Source organism: Muntiacus reevesi, chromosome 5 (assembly GCF_963930625.1).
Source record: "Muntiacus reevesi chromosome 5, mMunRee1.1, whole genome shotgun sequence".
NCBI classification, from domain to species: domain Eukaryota; kingdom Metazoa; phylum Chordata; class Mammalia; order Artiodactyla; family Cervidae; genus Muntiacus; species Muntiacus reevesi.
The window spans coordinates 106,035,815-106,058,352 of record NC_089253.1 but is presented as its reverse complement, the minus strand read 5'-3'; the positions used below and the strand labels follow the sequence as shown (position 1 = coordinate 106,058,352).

Below are 22,538 nucleotides of genomic sequence, written 5' to 3'. Positions count from 1 at the left end.
CCCAGGGATTGAAACCAGGTCTCCCACATTGCAGGCAGATTCTTTACCAGCTGAGCCACAAGGGAAACCCAAGGTGGGTAGCCTACCACTTCTCCAGGGGATCTTCCCAACCCAGAGATTGAACTGGGGTATCCTGCATTGCAGGCAGATTCTTTACCAACCGAGCTATTAGGGAAACCCTGAGCATTGTAAAAATCAGAGCTAAAAGGGAAGAAATCCTAGAGTAGGCTTATTGAATAAAATATACATGCCTACCATAGAAGGGGTGAGGGTTTGAGGAACAGGAGCTGATGAACATTAGGCAATTATAATCCAGGATATCCTGGGAAATAATTTTGAAACATCAGGTGAAAATTTTAGACCTTGTACGTTATAAAGGGGAGGGGAAGCACAGTCAAAGCAATGACAGGAAGGGATATTTTTGTTTTAGTGAATTGTTTGGTGCTAAAGGTGAGGAATCTCTAAAGAAAAGGCTAGTAGCAGGAGAATCCAGCAAAAAGATGACCCAGATATTCATACAAATGTAGAGAAAGCAACATGGACTAATATGGGAGATAATGTAAGACTGGCAATACTCTGGAAATCCAGATCAGTCAAGACAGGGATCAGTGAAGCACTGCCTACCCGTTCCTTGCCTCTGAAAATTGCGGTATTACTTCTATTACAGGGAAGGTAAAGATGAGTATCTTTGTCTTCAGTGTGCCTTGTTGATGATGATGGGTTTGATTTTTCGTGCCATGCCATGGCCATTGCTCAGGTGAGGCGGTCCCTATGCTACTGTGCACCATGCACTCTACCTTTTTTTCATCTGATTTCTGTACCTGCCTGGTCTTCATCTGGCTTTTGCACCTGCCTGGAGTTCACAGCTGCCCTCAATCCAGCTTGAGCTAGTACTACTTGGGATTGTTTTAAGTGTTTCAATTGTTTCAAGCGTGTACTTCTCAGGTGAGTCACTTGGGCTTGATTTTATTGAGATGAAATAGTGTCCCACACCTAAGTATGTATGTTTCTCCCTGGTCTATTGCTCCTCACACCCATTCTGAAAATTCCCATTTCACTTTGAAAAGTATCTCTTATATTTGCCTCAGTTTTGTGCTCCATCATGTCTGACTTTTTGCAATCCCATGCACTACAGCCCGCTAAGCTCCTCTGTCCATGGGATTCTCCAGGCAAGAATACTGGAGTGGGTTGCCCACTCCTCCACTGGCATCTTCCCAACCCAAGGATCGAACCCACATCTCATGCATCTCCTTTATTGACAGGCAGATTCTTGACCACTGAGCCACCTGGGAAGCCCTTGCCTAAGTCTAGGCAGGATCTTAAGAATCTATGGTAGAGGAATCTTCATATGCTAAAAAAAGTAGTATTTCACATATAGTAGTTCACATGTGCAGGTACTGGTGATGATCAGGTAGGGATGCCTAATAAAGTGATATATGATTCCATGTGTTTTTATTGGTAGATTGGTGTTTTTGTTTTTAGTTAAATGCAAGATGTCAGGCAGTGGCGGTGGGTGGCTCACCTGAATAAATACTGTACAATTTGTTCCATGATCTAAGCATATAACATTTGAAAAAATTAGGCCTGGAAATTTTATGAACTTTTGAAAACATTACATTTTTTTGTACTAATAGGGCTTTTTATATGCCAAATACTGTTTTAAGTGCCCTATTTTACAATAACCAATTTAATTCTCACAACAGCCCTATAAGGTAGGTACTATTGCTATTACCATCACATCACAGATGAGGAACTAATGCACAAAGAGGTTAAATATTTGTCTAAGAACAAAAAGCTAACAAGTAATCAGAGCTCAGTTTTGAACTCAAGCAGTCTGGCTTAAGTGCCTGTCCTTAACCACTGCACTATACTATAACCATCCATTGCAAACTGATAAAGAATTAGCAGAGAACCCAGACCCGTCTCCAAGTGACATTCTCTCAGATAATAAAAATCAAACAACAAAACACATTCTGGCTCTATGATCACCTTTATCCCTTATCAGTGATTTATTATTTTTTTGCAAACACTTTGGGAATTTTTTTTTTTTTACTTTGGGAATTAAAAGGAAAAAAAGTATTTAAACACAGGAAAACTTTGATCCAAATGAAAAATTCATATTGTATCCAGTGCTAAAGCACATTGTTTCTTTTACCATTTGGTGGGCAATTTCAGCTATTTCTGGTGATACCCTGAATGGCAATGGAATAATTTCATAGAGCTTTTATTGTTAATGGTTCATATTTCATCCTGTTCTATGAAAGATATGCAAAGGAGAGCTCATCCACCTTTCCCCCTGGACCTTATCTTCCCAGTGGTTGTTTTGTTGGTCTTTGTAATAATTCCTATACTCTGCTTTCAAGCAAATTTTCAGTAAGTTACCTCCAATAACTGATACTTTTAATAAAGGACATAGGGAAGCTAATTGAATAGCTAAAAATAATTATCAAGTACTTTTAAGAATGTAAACAACTGAATATTAAGATGCAAGAGTGTGCAGTGAGGGGGAGATAAGTGAATATACAAATATATGTCTGCGTGCCTGCGCTTTAAAAACATTTCTCTTTTCTGTCTGAGTCACTCTCTTTAGACAATTTAGGCAAAAGATAAGTTCTGACTCAGAAACAGGGTCAAAGGTAATTTTATTTTTCTCCTTTGTCATCAGAAGAAGACCTGACCACGTGCACTGTATATAAAGCATACCGGTGTGAAGGTCAGCTTTACAGACAAGCGACGTAAGGGTAATAGAAATACATTCGTTGTTAGACGGTAAGGAAGTACAAGAGGACGTCATGATAATATAATAGGAGGAATCGGGTTATAACTGCTTCCCCAATGAGATTGTAGAGTACAGACAACCAAGGTGAGTGCAACTTCCCATCATGAAATAATTTCTTTTTTTTTTTTTTTTTTTTAATTTTTTTTATCATGAAATAATTTCAAAAAAATTACAATGAAATAATTTCAAAAAATTACAATGAAATAATGTACTTTATTATGTTCACATAAATTTTATATCATTTAATTTTGACTGTATGTCTGCTGCTGACACGGGTGTTTAAAGGAATCCTCCACGGTATTTTAGACAGCCTCACCTGGATGGCAAGCATCAAACTTCTTGTGTTTTCCGTCCCAGCTGAGTCGGCTAAAGAATTGTGCACCTGGGGCGCTCAGGGCAACTGATTGATTTGACAGGTGGAGGTGGGACAGGGAAACCTTTAAACCGACCGACCCCCTAAAAGGCAGTAAGCGCGTTGAACCGAACTTGGGAGGGGTCGGCTAAGGTGGATTCGGACGTGGGAGGCCGAGCTGCAGCGAAAGAACAGAAGGGCGGAAAGACCTGAAGCAGCTGTAGACGTGCCAGAGGTGGGTACCGGGGGTGGCGGTGGGGGTGCACCCACCCTGCGAGGAGGCGGGGGCGCGCGGGAGGGGCGGGGCGAGGCGGGGCGGGGCGGGGCGGGGCCGCCGGGAAGCCCGCCCCCTGAGTAGCGGAGATGACTGGTCGGGATGCGGGCAGGAGACGCTCTGTCCCACGCTCTCCCAGTGCTCGGTGGTTTAAAGATGGCGGCGGCGGCGGCAGCGGCAGCATTGGGGGCGCGGAGCCGCGGGATGGGAAGGGAAAAGGAGAACCTGTGAGGCGTCGGGAGGCAGCGCGGCGCCTGCTGTGAGAAGTCGGGTGCGGAGCCGCAGGCGGCCGGACCGCTCAGGGCCGGGGCCTGGGTTGGGAAGGAGAGGCCGGAGCAGCGCCTGGAACCCCGAGGCCGGAGCCGAGGAGGAATGTGACCAGGGGTCGTCGGGGGCGCGGGAGTAAGCGAGCGCTGGGATGGGGCAGCAGGTGGGCCGCGTCGGGGAGGCTCCGGGGCTTCAGCAGTCGCAACCCCGCGGGATCCGGGGCAGCAGCGCAGCCAGGCCCTCCGGTCGCAGGCGGGACCTGGTGGGGCGCACCGCAGAGGCCGGCTTCAATATCTTCACCCAGCATGGTGAGTGTGTCCGGGAGCCGGCGTGAGGGCGTGGGGGAGGCCGGAGGTGGAGTTGGGGCGGGGTGGGAGGCAGACAGGCAGCCCTAGGGGGTCGAGCGGGTGGAGGGGTGCCCGAGAGTGGGGGCGGAATCGGCTGCCATCTGGGCCAGTCACGGGAGGCGAGTCACACCCCTCCCCCCTCCCGTCTCCAGCCTGGCTGGCAGCTCCCGGGGGCGGAGGAGGAAAGAGAAGTGGTCTTAGGGATCTTGGATGGACTGTCGTCTACACTGGACACGACTGTGCGCCCCGGGGGTAGGGGGGGACGGTGGGTGGTATCCTTAGGGGAGAGGAGACTGAAGGGGGGCGTGAGCTTAATCCAGGTGTTAGCATAAATCGGTTGTTAGCGAGGGGACCGTGAATCCCTTGAGGGATTGGGAAATAGGAACTGAGTCTCAGGAGGTAGTGGCCTGGGAAGTAGACGTACCAGCCAGGCAGTGAGCGGTGTTAGGATAGTGACCACTGCCCTGAAGTCCCCTTCTATGGGAAAGGTAAGGATAGTAACTCATCATTTGAATTTTTTTTTTTAATCTTTCAAAGTGGAAGTGAAGGGTTTTGCCAGACCATCCTCTCTTCTGCTCTTTTTGAGTAGAACTCAATTCTGAGATGGCTGGCAGGGGTGTGACGTTGGTGGGCATTCTTAGAACTTTGGGTAGGAACAAGAGTTTTTCTGCCTATCATGTGTGCATGTATACAAACATATATCCTCTCTATGGCCTGGAACCTATTACTTTGGCCTCATATTAAGGTATTTTTAAGTTGTCTCCAACTCCAATTTTTAATATATCTTGATCATATACTCCAAGAATTTATGTTTGTCCCACTGTACTAATATGTAACTTACAAATGTACACAGAAGCAGAATTTAAGAAAGGATGAGATGAAAAAATAAATATAACAAAAGTTCTTATATATTCTTTCAAGCAGTCCAGGAAAGAATGGACTTTTTTGCACTGGTCTTAGCTGCACCCACACCTTTTGAGGCCACTTGTCTAAAAGAAGAAGGGAAAAAACTGACCTTCATGGAGTTGAGATACCCTGAGATCTGAGGGAGGCTGAAGAAATAGATGTGACTTTTATATAAAGGACTGGATAGTTGAGGTTGGTTGAGCGGCAGCAAACTGGACTTTCACTGAAGAGGCATGAGGAAGATAATAAAAGAGAAAAGAAGGTTGTTCTTTTCTGCATAGTGTAGGGAAGAAGAGGAAGGAAATGTGAAGTGTTCCTTAGAAATGGAGTTTTGGAGGAAGTGAAGACAAATGGTCTTACGCAGAGAATGAGATGGTGAGTTGTATCAGAGTTCTGGGTTTGGACTTTGTGAACAAGCTGAGTTTCTTAATGGAAGAGAGATAGGTGATTTGGGCCATTCAAGTGTTACATGTCTACTATTAAAGATGCGAGTGAGCCTCTCTTCCAGAGATATGAACATTTTATGAAGGTGCTATATGTTAGTTTTTATTGAAATCACTTCCTGCATTGCAGGAGGAAAGAATGGGTAAGTAGTTTTCAGGGAAGAAATGATTCACGTAGCTTTGCATTGTGGAAGGTGTTAGTATGTATTAAACTTGGCGCTGTAGGCAATGGTGATCCTGTTCCTTTAGTTTCTATTCAAGACCTAAGATTTTCTGAGGAGGAGGAGGTCATGAAGAAGGGAATAGGAAGAGATTTTGAAGGGTGGATAGGATTTGGATCTATGGAGCAAGAAAAGGGGCAGGCTGTGCAGGAGAAACAACTTGAGTGTGGACAATTGAAATGAACCTATTTTATTGATGAAATAGTGAGCAGACATCTGTCATGAATGAAGTAAATCTTTCAGGAGTGAATCCTTGAACAAAAATTGCAGGAACTGATCCTGGCTTCACCTGTCTGGGTGATTTAGCCACTTACTGTCCTTGAGTTTCTTGTTAAATGTTAGATTAGATGATCTCCAAGGTACCTTCTGACTCTTAAGATATTATTATGATTCTAATTGAGAAGCAGTGGGAAGAAGATTTGATTACGTTGGGTTATGGACTGAGTTATTGAAAATGTGGCAGAGGAGTTTATATCCTTTCACTTGATTGGTTAGTAAATAGGATATGTAAAGAAACCTAAGTATGAGGTGCTCAGAGACTTGGCCTTGAGTGGAGGCAATGAAAACAGGTGGGGTGAGTTTGAGAGATACTTCATTCAACAAACAAGTTTTTTGAGCACCTCTTTTGTACTGGACTCTGGGGATGCTGCTGTGACCATAACAAGGTCCCTGTCTTTTGTGGATCTTAAGGATTTTATGATCTGATATAGAGGATGAAAGAAGAGAGATGACTTTGGAATACTTAAGGTTATGAACTCTGGAGCCATTCTGTCTGGATTTGAAACCTGACTTGACTGCTTGCTTATTATCTGTAACCCTGGTCAAGTTATTTAACGTTTTTGTGCCTTGGATTCTTCATTTGTAAAATGAGTATAATAAGACTACCTGGTAATAATAGTACCTAGATTACTGAGTTAATGTATGCAAGGCACTTAGAATATGCTTGGCATGTAGTAAGGGCTGCATATGTTTTCGTCTGGCCATTACCCCTCCTCCTGTTATTAAAAATAAGGATGAATCAAAGACAGAAGATTTTGAAATTGGTTTTATTGACAAGTTTGGAAGTTAGAAGTTGATTGAAAAGATGGGAACATGGTAAATTTGTTGCCAGAGACTAGCATGTAAAGAATAGAATTGGCAAATAATAGGTAAACAAAGGAGAAGTGAGTATTATTTTTAGACAGATGGGTATTTATAAACTTCTGTAGCTCAAGAGTTTCTCAACTTGTGCAGTATTGACATTTTGAGGTGGATGATCCTTAATTATGGGAGCTGTCCTGTGTTTTGTAACATGTTTAGCATCATTCTTGTCCTCTGCTAACTAGAGGCCAGTAGCACCTCTTTCTGGTAATCCCCACCCTTTCTTGTAACAACCAGAAATGTTTCCAGACACTGCTGGATTGCGCCTAGGTGAGAACCAGTGCTTAGAGACACATGATAAATTCTGGTGTGAATGAATAAATTGAGTTAGATTCAGAAGCTGCTTAGTGGACCTGTTGTTTGACATTTACACAAAAAACCTGGCAACTAGTGTGCAAATCACTGTCTTGAATTTCAGTATTGATGTATTAGCACATAATTTCATGTATGAAAGCTAGGCCTGACAGACTGCTGAGTTTACATGTAGGTTTAAATGTAGATTAAATATTGTATGTAGTCAGAAATGTGTGTACATTATAGAAATGCTTTACCAGAGTCCACGATTTTTTGGTATTTTCTCATTGAAAATGAGAATAGTTTTTTTTATTAAAATGTAAGTTGCTCTAATAACTTGTTTTGCTGAAAATACTTTTTGTGACTGTCATGTAGAAGGAATAAAAATAGTTGGGCTGTTTTTGGTATGAAAGAGAGGTGAGTACTGTGACTTTTCTGAACTTTGTTATTGAACCTTTTCAGTGAGCTGACATTTCATGATTGGTAATCTAGGGTTGAATACATTCCTTTTTTTAATATCTGACATACCTCACAACAATTGAGTGATTTCACTTCAACTTTACTTTCTTCTCTCACTCATTTGCTGTAAATGCTATTAAAAATAAACTTTAAGTTGTGAAGTTTTGAATAATAAAATTTTTCCCTTTTTAAATCAAGCTCATTTTAAGTGGTCTCATTTATTTAGGATCTGTAGTTCATGTTTTATTATTTGTGGAATGAAAGATGCAAGCACCACAGGTTGAAAATGATACAGTAGAAAAGAACAGGAAGGCTGTTTGCAAGGGAATTTTAACTATGGTGACCTAGTATAGTGGTCACTGATTCTTATGAGAACTAAACTTTTAAAAGTAAGCCAGCTGTTACATTTTCATTAACCTCCATATCTGTGTAAGATACAAGTATATAGTTGTATGTGTGTGTATTTTTAGAAAAGTAACAATAATTTGTGGCACAGATTCTTTTATTACAGCCCAATTGACAGTAAGGTCACAGGTAAATTTTGAAATCTGAAGTTTCTCCTTAAGGGTCTTCAATTTCTTTAATAAGGAAATAAAAGCCAAACAAAAGAAAAACCGGTATCTTTCCCGCTTCTTATCCCTATACTGTATCATTTTCTTTCCTCTCTTCACTCTTTTCTATCAATGTCAGTAAGGATGATGATAATTTATATTTGTATAGTTTTTAAAGAGCTTATGAACACCTTTTATGTCCTTTATCTTATTTTGATCTTTACAATTATAATTGGCCCTTGAAATACATGGGTTTAAACTTCGAGAGTTCACATGTAGGCAGATTTTTTTCAATAAATATGTACTGTAGTTTTATTGCGATAGGTTGAATCCACAGATGCCAACCCCAGATGTGGAGGACCCACCTGTAAAGTTATAAGTGGATTTTGACTTCTTGGAGGGTAGATCCTCCAACCCCCAAGTTGTTCAAGGATCAACAACTGTACTCTGAAATAGGTGAGGACAGATACTAATCTTCCCATTTTATAGATGCAAAGTGAAGAGAACTGAGTGACTTCCCGAGTGTTTTAGCACACAGCTCTCTGTTATGGTGCTGAGACTCGAGCCTTTGCCTCCACATCTTGCCACTGTGTAGAGATTTAAAGAACGTAAGTTTTAAAATTGGGTAGCATTGGATTCAGATGCTGCCGTGTCTTACATTAGTAAGTGGTTATAACACCAGCCATAACAGTTGAATTAAATAATAGAATTTTGTAAGGCTCGTAAGTAATAAATAGTAGTTTTGTTGTTGGCACTGTTATTTACCTCAAAATGATTGTGAAAATTGTGAGCTCATGTGAAAATGTTGTAAGCTATCGTAAAGCATTCTGAAGTGTAGAATTGTCTTAGTATTTACATTTTATTTATTTATTTTTCTTAGTATTTACATTTTAAATCTGTTTTCTCTAAGTCTATTTTTCTCTCAAGTGAGCCTTGATTATTAAGGAACTTTAAGAAAGCAGCAAAAAGATAGGGAAGTTTTGGGACTCTGAAATCTCCTTAGGCCTGCCTTCCTTGAGGTTAAATGTTATCCTCTTAGGATGATTGGTTTTATGGTTCTTTCTTACTCTTTTTGTACTGGTTTTTCTTCCTTCAGAGAAGTTGAACCAGAAATAAAAGCCAAGGCAAATGTAAAGTTTAGGTTGAGACCTCGTTTCAAACTGGCACATTTATTTGCTAGTTAATATAGAATGACTTTTTATATTGTAATCTCATCTAACATCCTTTAAGACCTTTTTGTGTCTCCGTACTTAATGTTAGCCTCATGAATCTTAACAGATTTCTTCTGCAATAGATAAAGCTTCACTGTTGATACTTCACCAAATTATATAGAGCTGTTCTCAAACTTCTGTGTGGAGACCCAGATTGCTGGGTCCCACTCTGTTTCTTATTTAGGTCTGAGGTGGGATTTGAGGACTTGCATTTCTCACAGATTTTCGGGTGTTGCTGGATGCTGCTGGTTGGGGCCCCACATTGGGAGCCGTTGGTAATGTGAGAGTAAGGAGTGGTGGATCAAAAGCAATTCAAAGATTGTCAGTTGTCAGAAGGCATAATGTATTGACTCTTCTACTTATAATTGGTTTATAAATCCATTTGCTCCAAGTCTAGTATCCACATGCAAGTGTCTACTGGTCTTATACCACCTTTTTGTCTCAGGAAAAGATGCTTTGGCCTCAACCTTTTTTTTTTAATCTCTAAAAGTTTATATGTTGAAATTCTGTGGAGAGATGCACTTTTGAAAGAATTTTGTGTCAGGAAAAAAGGAGGGAAGAGACATACGGTTCTGCTGACAGACCTAGAGTGGGCCCTAGTACCTGGAAGAAGACGTGAAGAAATAATTGCCACTTATTGAGTGCTGCTGTGTGATAAGCATGTTCTAAGTACTTAATATCAGATGGTTTTTTTTTTTTTTCACTTAAACTCCATAAAATCCTGCTTGTCCAAATTGAAAAAGATTAGAGGCCAAAGATGGGATACCTATTTGTGATTCTACAGTTAAGGTATGATGGTGCCTGGTTTCCTTTTGAGGTTTGTGTTTATGTACATATGTATTTGTATGTGTGTGTATATGGGAGGATTATTAGTTTTTTCTTTTTACCCCATCTCTCTTGAGACCAGTGATGAGATTTTCAGCATGGTAGACCAGGGTTGGGCTTCCCAAGTGGCTCAGTGGTAGAGAGTCCACCTGCCAGTACAGGAGACAAGGATTCGACTCCTGGGTTGGGAGGATTCCCTGGAGAAGGGAATGGCAACCGATCCCAGTATTCTTGCCTGGAAAATCCCAGGAACAGAGGAGTCTGGCAGTCCATGGGGTCGCAGAGTTGGATGCGACTGAGCACACGGGAGACCAGCATTAGATCTGTATATTGACTCTTTGACTACGGATTGAGACTTAGGTATCATGGTCTAACACAGGGAGCAGTAGGCAATCACAGTGCAGTTTGAAATCTCATGATAATGTTGAACTTCTGGCTTAACCTCTAGATTTAGGTTTTTGTTTTTTTTAGCTTTAGTATTACTAACATTTCTTATATAAAGACTGACACCCCCACCCCCATTGATAGATTATACCTCTCCTTTTCTCTTTGTATTGGTATGTTTATAGCCACTTAAAGTGATCTGTTGAGTTTATCATTGCAATATGCAACTTATAAGGATGTTTCTCCTTTTTAGGTAACATGACAATTTTTTTTTTTTTAAATTAATGTAACATTCCAGAGTGTTTTCTATATATTTCTATGTTCAGTTAAGAGTAATTGCCTGTGTTAATGTTGCAGAGAGAACTTTTAGGTATAAGTTAGGCAGAGTTGCTGTCCCAAAGAATGATGCTGCTTGAGTAGATACTGATAAAGACAGTTTAAAAAACTAGTCTTGTTTTGTGCGTCTGTGTGTGGAGAGGTACGTATTTTGTAAAATATCTCTTGGTTGTTAATCTCTGCATTTTTGAGTTGAGGGTATAATTTTAGTCTATAAATTTGTGATTATTATACTAATTATAGTGATTTCTCAGTTCAGTTATTTTCAATTGAACTTTCACTCAAATGTACAGATTAATACCCATTAAATATAATACCATGCCAAGTATAATTTTGGTTGCTTAAAAAAAGAAGAACTATATCGAGCCTTTTCTGTCTCTGCTTCATGGTATAAATGTGCTGAGTCTACGGTGGTGGTACTGCAGGCTCCTCTGTAGTGAACTCTGCCAGTATTGGCTTTTGATCCAGCAGAACACAAAGCTCACCAGCAGGCCCAGGCAATTTATATTCCCTGGCTTGCTTTCCAAGGAGAGGGAGGGTCTAGAAACCTTTCACTTGATGTGGTCAAGGTCAAAGAAAATGTTCTGTTCTGGCTTAATATACAGTATGTACACAGGCAATTTTGTTAACATATTCCTTTCTCTATGCTAATTCCAGCAAATTAAAATAATACTGAGTTAGGACTTAAAGAGTGCCACTTAGCATCTTGTGGTTCCAGGTAATTACTCAGAAAACATTTTCTAAAACTAACAGTGCTAACCAGCACAATTCTTATCACCCATCTGTTTCTTATGGGGAAGAAAGGTTGATACTTGAAGGTTTTTGTTATAGTAGCTTTCTTTTATTTTGAAATTTGCATTTTTAATTGTATAAAATTCTGTAAAGAGGTATGTGTGTGTGCTCAGTCGCTTAGTTGTTTCTGACTCTTTGTGACCCCATGGACTATAATGTGCCAGACTCTTCTGTCTGTGGAATTTCCCAGGCAAGAATACTGGAGTGGGTTGCCATTTTCTTCTCCAGGGGATCTTCCCAACTCAGGGATTGAACCCGTGTCTCCTGCATTGGCAGTTAGGGATACTTTACCAGTGAGTCACGAGGGAAGCCTATATATAGTACATATATCTAAAGCATATATAGGTGTTATTTCACACTGTTATTTCTCCACGTGTTGTAGAAAAAAATGTCATTTGTGACTAGCATCTAGAATAAAGTTTGTAATTTACTGTATATGTTTGCACTGAGGAGGATATTAAGTTTGGTAAATACATTCCTAATGTTGACAATTTCATAGTCACAGTGCTCCATCAGTAGTTGAGACCTCTAAGCATTGATTTTCGGTAAATGTAAACCTTTTAGCTGTGAAAAGATGTGTTCTATGGATACTACAGAGGAGTTCCAGATTCTCTCCAGATTGCATTGGGACTTGTGTTTAGCTTTTGAATCAATATATGTATTTTTAACTTTGATAACCCGTTAGCTAATTCTAAGACCAGATTCTTGTGCTATGTTTAATTCTGTGAAACTGAGATTTAACTTTTAAGGAGGTATGAGGAAAGAATATTTTCTTTGATAGATATGTATTTTTATCAGAAGTTAACTTTCTGATACCAATAAACTCTGGTCTATTCAGAAATAGAAATAAAATGTGAAGAAAGCATTTTTTTTAAAAGGAAGTATTTCAAACATACAAAAAAGTTCATATAGCAGAATGTCCAGGTACCCATCACCTGGATTTAACAATTGTTATGTCACATTAAGAAAAAAAAATTACAGAGACGCTTTAATTGAATACACTTTGCAGACCTTCTCAAACCCATTCTTCTTTCTTTATCCTGAGGTTAACACTACCCTGATGGTGTTTTTCCTTCCCTTCCACATAGTTGGATTTTATTCCACTTGTAATTATCTATAGAATGTGTTTGTGTGGGAACACCAGTTTGTAACTTTGTATGTTTGAAAGATTTACATAAATGCTATGCCAGACATATCATCTTGCAACTTTATTTTTTATCCTGTGTGATTCGGAGATATATCCATGTTGAAATAATATAGTTCAGTATTCCATTATATACCACAGTTTATTCAGTTTTCATATTGATGGTAGGTTGTTTCCATTTTTGCATAAAATAGATGGTTGGAGTTGCTATTTGCTCTGACCAGAAAGCTCTTTTTAGTTATTTTTATCAGAGAAATATATGCAGACAGTTTATAAATAGTCAAAGAATATGACAAGATTTGAGGGAAAAAAAAGCAGCCCCATCCCACTTCCCAGGTCGTCAGTGTCCAGTATGGCAGCTACTAGTCACATGTGACTGTTCAGCAAATGCTCTTTGTCCTAATTGAGAAGAGCTGTGTTAAAATAATACTACATTCAGAAAACTCAGTATGTAAACAAGAATATAAAATATCACGTTAATATTTTTTGTTCATTACATGTTGACATGATAGTGTTTTATATGCCAGATTAGATTATTAAAATTTAATGATTAAAAAATTTAATTTACCTGCCATAATATGTAAAATATTTTTGCTTACATTTGTGGCTCCCACTTCTGTTGGACAATCTTGCTTTAAATGATATGCTTTATGAGAGCAGGAACTTGATCTTGTCCACCACCAGAGCAGTGATAGGCACAAAGCTGATGCTCGATAAATTTAAATGAGTTGATGCATTCAGCAGGTAGAGAGAGGGTTTTTTTTTTTTTTTTTTTTTGCATTGTTCACTTAGGGTGCTTTGGGTTTTCTTTGCAGTTACTGATTGGTATAAAAGTTACTTTGAATTTGTCTTCCTTATCCAGAGGATGTTTTTCCTTTTACTACCCTGTTTTTAGCTTAACTACACTTTCAAGTCTTAGAATATTATAATGTTTTCATTCTGTCTTTATCATTCTATTTTTCATTTTCTATTTGGAAGTGAAGTGAAAGTCACTCAGTCGTGTCCAACTCTTTGGGACCCCATGAACTATACAGTCCATGGAATTCTCCAGGCCAGAATACTGGAGTGGGTGGTCTTTCTCTCCTCCGGGGGATCTTCCCAACCCAGGGATTGAACTCAGGTCTCCCACATTGCAGGTGGATTCTTTACCAGCTGAACCACAAGGGAAGTTAATCCTGTTGTTTGGGATTCTAATGGATTTGTAAGTTCTTTGATTTAATTATTTCAAGTTATTGGTTTCTTGAGATTATTAGCTGTTGTCAAAGAGAAAAGTCATCTTGACCATGGCATGTGTCAGGATGGCTTTAGCTCTGTTAAATTTTCTACCAGGCTGTTACCTTCCCAAGTCTGGGGTCATGGTTATCCTTTTATATTTATCTGTTTCTTCTTTTTTCTTAGCATATAAAATCTTTTTATTTTAAAAATTCTTCCTCTTTTTTTTCCTCTAGCTTATTGGGATATAATTAACATTATGTAAGTTTAAGGTACATAGACAGCTGTTGATACTTTTATGTATTGTATTGTGATTACCATTATAGCATTATCTAATAACACTTCCATCAAGTCACATAATTACTATTTCTTTTTTTGTGGTGAGAACATGTAAAATCTACTCTTAGCAGTTTTCAGATATATAGTATGGTGTTATTATAATCACTATGCTGGTGTGTATTAGATCTTCAAAACTTGTTAATTTTATAACTGGAAGTTTGTACCCTTTGACCAATGTTTCCTCATTCCCCTACTGCTTAGCCCCTGTTAAGCATCCCTTTTCTCTCTTGCTTCTCTGAGTGCAGCTTTTTTAGATTTCCACATATAAGTGATATCATACAATGTTTGTCTTTTTCTGTTCAGACTTATTTCACTTAGTGTAATGCTCTCAAAATTCATTCAAGTTGTTGCAAATGGCAAGATTTCCTTCTTTCTCATGGCTGAAATATTCTGTTATGTGAATATATATACACATGTATTTATCCATTCATCTCTTGATGGACACTTAGGCTGTATTCTGTCTTGGCTATTGTGAATAATGCTTAATGAACATGGGAGTGCAGATATACCTTCAAAATCTTGTTTTCAGTTCCTTTGGATATAAACCCAGAAGTCAGATCATTGACTCATATGGTAGTTCTGTTTTTAATGTTTTGAGGAACCTCTATAGTCTAAACTGGTGGTTGCACCAGTTTACATTCCCACTAACAGTGCAGAACGGCTCCTTTTTCTCAGCTTTCTTGCCAATCATTGATATCTCTTGAGCTTTTTTTGGTGGGTTTTTTTTTTTGCGGGGGCGTGGGGTTAAATGATAGCCATTGTAACCAGAATGGGATGATAGCTCTTTGTGGTTTTGATTTGCATTTCCCTGGTGACAGTGATGTTGAGCACCTTTTCATATACCTGTTGGCCACTTGTATGTCTCCTTTGGAAAAAAATGTCTATTCAGATTCTCTGCCCATTTTCAATTAATTTTTTTCTTTCTTTTTTTGGCCTCATGGTGCAGCTTGTGGGATCTTAGGTCCAGGGATTGAACCCACGCTCTCATCAGTGAAGCACAAAGTCCTAACCACTGGGACCACCAGGGAATTCCCTGCCCATTTCAATTTTTTTACTTTCTTAATTTTTTTGCTTGTGCTGCATGCATGTTATTGCATGCAGGCTTTCTCTAGTTGCAGAGAGTAGGTGCTACCCTCTAGTTGTGATGCATGGGCTCCTCACTGAGGTGGCTTCTCTTGTTGCAGAGCACAGACCAGCTTCAGTAGTCACAGCACTGGGGCTCAGTAGTTAAGGCACACAGACTCAGTACTGTGGCACAGGGGCTTAGTTGCTCTGGGGCATGTAGGATCTTCCTGGACGAGAGACTGAACCCGTGTTCCCTGCATTGGCAGGTGGATTCCCATCCTCTGTGCCACCAGGGAAGGCCTCTGCCCATCTTTTAATTGAACTGTTTTTATGCTATTGAGTTCTATAAATTCTTCCTCCTAAAGATTAAGAGCTTGGTACATAGATGCTCGAGAAGTCTGTCTTAAATGATTATTTCTCAATTTTTATGTAACGCACCACCTGTCTTTGGTTTTTTGTTGTCCTTCTGGTTTAGGAAATTTTGACTCTTTTCCCTGGTTTCCACATTATTTGCCCTATTTTCCCTGTTTTCCTTATATTTATAGGCTAGTTCTTATTGATCTTTTTTCAATACCTCACCATTTTTTTTTTTTTTTTTACTATTATAAAGTTTCCTCAAATTTATTTTTGATTTACTTATGTTGAACTATAGGTATTACATACTGTCTGTAGTTACTTCTTTTCACTAGTTTTCTATGGGTAATATGTGTGAGTAGGACTCTTGGTTACAAGTGGGAAAGACCAACTGCAGGTTATGTAACACACAGAAAATTTGTGTGGAGATAGTGGAGACTCAAGGACAGGAATGTAGTTAGGCCGGCCCAGAAACAGGAAGTGGAAGGCTGCTAAAATCTCAGGCAGTATTTATTTATTCTGTCTCTTGTTTTGTCTTCTGTTTGCTCACTTTATTAATCTCTTAGACATTTAATTCATACCATGATTTCCTTTTTTTTTTTGGTAATCTTTTCTGATCAAAAGGATGGTTCATACTAAACTGAGACTTAGTCTCAGTTGCAGATTCTCAGGATTGGAATCACCACTGTGATTGGTGGTCAGATCACCTCTGTAACATTGACATTTCAGGCTGAAGGATCCTTTGTGGAAGTTGTCCTGTGCATTGAATTTAGCAGTGGCTTTGGCCCTATCAGTTGAATGACAGTACCACTCACCATCTAACTGTAACAACCAAAAAATATCTCTAGACATTGCCAAAATTCCATTGGAGGTAAAGTCACCGTTGATTGAGAACTCCTGATCTAGAGTGTATTTGATGGCTTTGGGCCTACCACTGTGTGGGAAGGATGTTTCAGAAAAGCCTTGTGAGCTAGACAGGTCCTCAAAATGTCTGTAAAGTATTTCCAGTTTTTTGTAGCAACTATAAATTTAACACTGTTTTTCATTATTTTAGGTGTTTCTTTTTAAAATATTTTTTTCTCATTTAAAGTATTTGACATATGTTTCTTACTAAAATCTTAAACTGGCACTGTAGAACTTGCTGGTTTTGGTCATTACTCTGAATCTCTAAATTTCTCAATCTCCTGCTGATTTCATTTCCTTGAGGGTGAGTGTGTATATATGTGAGGATGTTTGTTGGTTTAAGATAAAATTTATGAATTTGGTAGCCAGACAGGCATAGGTAGAATATACTTTCTTTTTTTTTTTTTTTTGGGAGGGGACACTGCACAGCTTGCATGATCTTAGTTCCCTGATCAGGGGTTGAAACCTGGGCCCTTGACAGTGAAAACGTGGAGTTCTAACCACTGGACTACCAGGGAATTCTCAGTATTCTGATGTATTTAATTTACAGGTAGATAAACTAATGCTTAGGCACATGAAACAAGTTGATCATGGACATGCAGCTTAGTAGAAAACACAAAAAATTAGAGTCTAGTTTTTATCTTTCTAGGTTTAGTTTCTAGTTAATCTTTGCTTTTGGTAGTAGTATTTCTGTAATAATAGTCAGTGTTTATGTGCCAAACTTCATGCTTCAGATGTTATCTCATTAGTCCTTGGCAAATAATGAAAATGGGTCTCATAGTAAGACATGTCTAACTCTTTATGTTATTCTCCCAACCATTGTGCTTTAATAGTAACATGATAGTGTTGGGAAAGGATTGGGTGCTTGTGTCCCAGACCCTTTATTCTATGATATCACTTAATCCTCAACACAACCTTGGAAGCTCTACATATTTCCTGGTTTTACATATGAAGGCGTTTAGCTGAGAGGGAGTAAGTATGTTACTTATCTTAAGGCCACATAACTGATAAGATGCAGAGCCTGACTTAACTTTTGTGCTTTTCCCAAGTTTCTGCTGCACCTAGGGGGAAATATACTCTACACTGATGCTCCACTGTCTTCACAGAGCTTTCATGATAATAAAATGAAGGAAAAATACAATATAACGTATGTAGTTCACTTTATCAAGGATTAATAAATACTACCATTTTATTTTGAGACTAGTCTTTGTGTACTTGTTTGTGCCTCCTTAGGTATTTTTACAGACTTGAGTTTAAAAGAAATACTAATAAAAGAAAGCTAGATAATTATTTTTAACAGGAAAATAGTTTTCTAAAAAATCATATTTAAGAGATTATTTATCCTACCAGGAATGACTTTTTGTTTGCTCCCTCATCTGGATGTAAACAGTTTTCACTCTTGTAGTTCTTGACGCTTTTGGATTTTCTAGTTGAGTGCTTTTGATAACTGTACAGCAGTCAGTGCCTTTTATAAGCATGCTGTTAATATTGTGGTTGCTGGTGTTGGTCTATGTAGGTTTAAATCCTGGGTTAAATTTATGATTTCACATACCAATATTTTGACATGAGTGGAAAATAAATAGCTTGCTGGGGTAATACATAGTTTCTAAGGTCTCTTAGGGTTCTGAATTTTTTATATGTATCTGTTTCCTCATCTGTAAAATACTCATGTGTAATAGTCCCTGCCTCATAGAGTTACGAGAATTAAATAATTATTATATGTAAAATGCCTAGAGGGTATGTGATAAATCTTAAGTCCTGAAAAATTGGGTTTCCCTGGTGGCTCAGATGGTAAAGAACCCGCCTTCAATGGAGGAGATTTGAGTTTGATCCCTAGGCTGGGAAGATCCTCTGGAGGAGGGCATGGCAAACCACTCCAGTATTCTTGCCTGAAGAATCCCCGTGGACAGAGGAGCCTGGTGGGTACAGTCCATGGAGTTACAAAGAGCTGGACATGACTGAGTGACTAAGCATAGCTTAGTATGTTTTTTTAAAGTTGCCTTTCTAACATGTTTGTTGGTTAATGTGCTTAACAATTATGGTAATGTTAAGACTGACGTAATTTGGATACCTTAATACCAAGCAGTATATTGTATTTAGGTTTCTTCTGTGTCTAGGTGTAATTCCTAGATTTTAGTGCTTCTGGATATATAGGTAAGTATTTTGTATAGTTTTATTTTGGTACAGTTATTTAGTTAGATCAGTCTTTCTTTCCTCTCTCACAGAGGGCACTTCAAAATTATCCTGAAATGCCTTGTCAATCATATGAATAGATTAGTTGTAGGAGCTTTAAGAAAAAAAACAAGAAATGGTGAAGCAGTGGAGTGAACCCCAGTGGAAACATGTGTTGTATGTGGGTACTCTGGGGATCATGACACTCCATTGATGGGAATCATTGTAGATCTGGGCCTAATGGAAACTGGAGCTAGTAAACCATTAGAAATCAAGACTGCATACTCCATCTTTCTCTTTTAGGGGCTCTAAGGTTTTGACAACTTTTTTTTTGCGCTGTACATCTGTTCAGTTTTTCTTTCTTCCAGCTGGCTTTCTCTGTTTCAGCTTGTGGTATATGGAGTGTAATGGCTGCTCAGCTTCTTCATCATGACAGCTCTCAGTGTATTCTTTTGGCATTTGTCCCTGCTGCTAAATGGCTCAGTCTTTTTCTCTTGTAAGATTTAAGTCATTTATTTATTTATTGAATGCTCAGTACCTTTATATAGTTCAAAAATCAAATGGTGCAGAAGTGTTTCTGCGACCACCTTTTCCTTGACCTGTCAGATTTTGGCAATCCAAACCACCAGTTTCTTGTGTATACTTCAGAGGTGTGTGTATGCATGCATGTGTATCCCCCCAGTCCTTTTTTTTTTTTTTAAGACCAGTGGAAGCATATTGTGTAGACTGTTTTGCATCTCACTCCTACCCCTCCTACTTAATTTGTCTTAGAGATTCTGCCATGTTAATAAATAAAGAGCTTGCCTTTTTTTTCTTTTTTTAATGCATGGCTTTTCATTGTATGAATGAATTATTTAATTGTTTTAAAACAGTACTGTAATGAAAAATATGTATCATTTTAAACATATGCTAGGAATAGCTATAGAATAAAAGCCTTGAATTGGAATTGCTGACAGGATATACGGATTTCAGAATAGCCACTTACTGAATAACTGTCTTTACCTTTTTGTATACTAAAATTCTGTGTGCATTTGGTTTTGTTTCTGGCTTTTCTGTTCTTTCTGATTTGCCTAATTATGTCAGTATCACACTGTTTTAATTATTGTGTTTTTATAATGTGCATTATAGCTTGACGGTTAAGAATACATAGACTTGTGTGCTAAACTGCCTTGTTTTAAATCTTTACTTCCTTGACTGTGTGATCTTGGGCAAGTTACTTAACATCCCTGTAATTCAGTGTCCTTATTTGTAAAATGGAGATGATAATACTTATCTAGTAAGGTTGTTATAAAGAATAAATGAATTAATAAAGTGCTTATGGACATATAATCAAAGTGCTTAGGAATAATGTTTGGCATGTTATTAGTGCTATGTAAGTATTAGCTCTTTATTGTTTCTACCATCCAGTTGGGCTAGTTCATTTCTCTGTATTTGCAGAATATTACTGGCAATTCCTGCTTGCTTTTATTTTTTTGTATTAACGTTAGAGTCAGTTGGTTTGTTTAGTTAGGATAGACTAGGTTATGGGTTAGTAACAATAGCTCCTCCCCACCCCAGTCTTAGGAGATTAACACGCCTGTTGACACTGCGTGTTCAGTGAAGATCACTGTGTGTACTGGGGGAGGGGGTCTTGGCAGAGGTGGGAGAGGGATTCTGCCTGTTCGGAGCTTGCCTGGTGGCTCAAACAGTAAAGCGTCTGCCTGCAACGCAGGAGACCTGAGTTTGATCCCTGGGTTGGGAAGATCCTCTGGAGAAGGAAATGGCAACCCACTCCAGAACTCTTACCTGGAAAAGTCCCGTGGATGGAGGAGCCTGATAGGCTACAGTGTGAGGTCGCAAAGAGTCGGACACGACTGAGCGACTTCACTTTTGTCACCCAGAGACCCAGGCTGCCAGTCTTATACCATCATTCTATAATGCTGGCAATTGCATTGCAGAGGGAAGGAGAGATTGTTGAATCAAGTACTAGTGGAAACTTTAAAAACCAGAAGAGGCATACATCATTTCTGCTTATATTTCATTGACCAGAGCAAGTCGTTTGTCATCACATCATGCCATGGGGATGAGGAAGTTACAGTTTTGCTATGTGCCTGGGAGGATGGAGAGCAATAATAACTACCTTAGTTTGCTCTGTTGGTTGCTAAGTATTAGGTCATTCTTTGTGTTATATGCAACACACTTTTTGTTGTTTAGTCGCTAAGTTGTGTCCAACTCTTTTGCACCCCCGTGGACTGTAGCCTGCCAAGCTCTTCTGTCCGTGGGATTTCCCAGGCAAGAATATAATGCAACACACTAAGCTTTTCCTTTAGAGAGAAGACCCAAATTTCTATCAAGTAACTACGCTGAGCTCAAAATCTTTAATCTCTGAGTCTGTTAGTCAGATTCAGGGGAGTTTCCTTTGGTCCAGACAACTGTGAATAAAACAGATGTTATCAGCTGGTCTGTTAGAAAAGCATCTTCGTATCTTCTTCGGCTCTTTGAAGATGTAAAAAGAACTTCCACTTTCAACTTTTTGTATGTCTATATTATTTGAAAAAATTTTTTACAGTTAGCAGATACTGTGTAAAGAGAAATATCTTCAAGACAACCTACCACAAAAGAATCCTCTTACATCCTATTTACATAAATTAAATAATGTTTAATTTACAGTCCACGGCCAGAGCTGGACTGTAATGTAAGACTTATTCTAGCCCACTGTGCTTTCCAGTGTACCAAGCTGTCTCTCTTAATGCATGAACTTCGGTGTTACAGCTTTTTAACAATAGTATGAATGTAGGGTTTTTTGTTGTTATTTGCAATGAATACAGAAAGGAAAAAAGTTTACTTTGAGGAGGATAATTTTGGGGAAGATAATGAAATTGAAGAATGTTCTAAGACAGTTGCCTATGTTATTTGTACAAGTATAAAATGTTCATTTATTACAGATATCTTGCTTCATCGTTAAACTAGAAAAGGGGGTGAAAAGCCATGTATTTACTACTCATTTCCTCCATTTCTCAAAGGGGAAAGGAAAAAAAATTAGTTTGTTTCTTACTGCAAAAGTGGCATATTTCATCATAGAAAAGAAAGAACATGAGCAAAAAGTAAAATAAACCCCAAACCCACCTTCCTGTTCTGGTGTGTATCCTTTTAAACTTTGTTTTCATAGTTTGTGTTGTTAACTAAAAAGTATATAAAACGTGTGTGTTTAGTCACTCAGTTGTGTCCGACTCTTGCGACTCCATGAACTGTAGTCCACCAGGCTTTTCTGTCCATGGGATTTCCCAGGCAAAAATACTGGAGTGGGTTGCCATTTCCTTCTCCAGGGAATCTCCCTGACCAAGGGATTGAACCTGGTTTCCTACATTGGCAGGCAGATTCTTTACCATTGAGCCACCAGAAAAGCTGTATATAAAGCATATATGAAATTTTTTTGTTAATTATTTTTTCACTTTATATATTTAAAAACTTGTAAATTTGTTTCTCTTTCTGTTTTATTTATCCTTATTACATTATTTAACTTTAATGCTTTTTTCTTAGATTTTTGTTATTCCTGTTTCCTTAGATACGTTCTTCATTGAAGCCCTCTTCTGTACTCTTTGGAGCTCATATTAAGTATATTTAAGGCCAGGAAACATTAATGGGAGAGACTGTAGAGAAAAAAGCAGAAGGCATTTCAGCAGCTATTTCAAGGTACAGATCAGGGTACAGATCAGTCACTAAGTCACTTGCAGTCCAGCGTTGCTTAATTTGCTGATATAAACCAAAACTAAGAAAGTGTGGCTTTCT

At 38.7% G+C, this 22,538-nt stretch overlaps 1 protein-coding gene across 2 annotated transcripts in view; it reads left to right on the top strand.

Moving 5' to 3' along the window:
• Positions 1-3,577: 3,577 nt before the first annotated feature.
• Positions 3,578-22,538, top strand: part of ABL2 (ABL proto-oncogene 2, non-receptor tyrosine kinase) — a 98,097-nt gene continuing 79,136 nt past the window's right edge. For both annotated transcript variants that reach the window (XM_065936133.1, XM_065936130.1), the window contains exon 1: positions 3,578-3,980. In XM_065936133.1, coding sequence (XP_065792205.1) covers positions 3,824-3,980 — 157 coding nt within the window. In that variant the 5' untranslated portion in view covers positions 3,578-3,823. The remainder of the gene's footprint in view (positions 3,981-22,538) is intronic.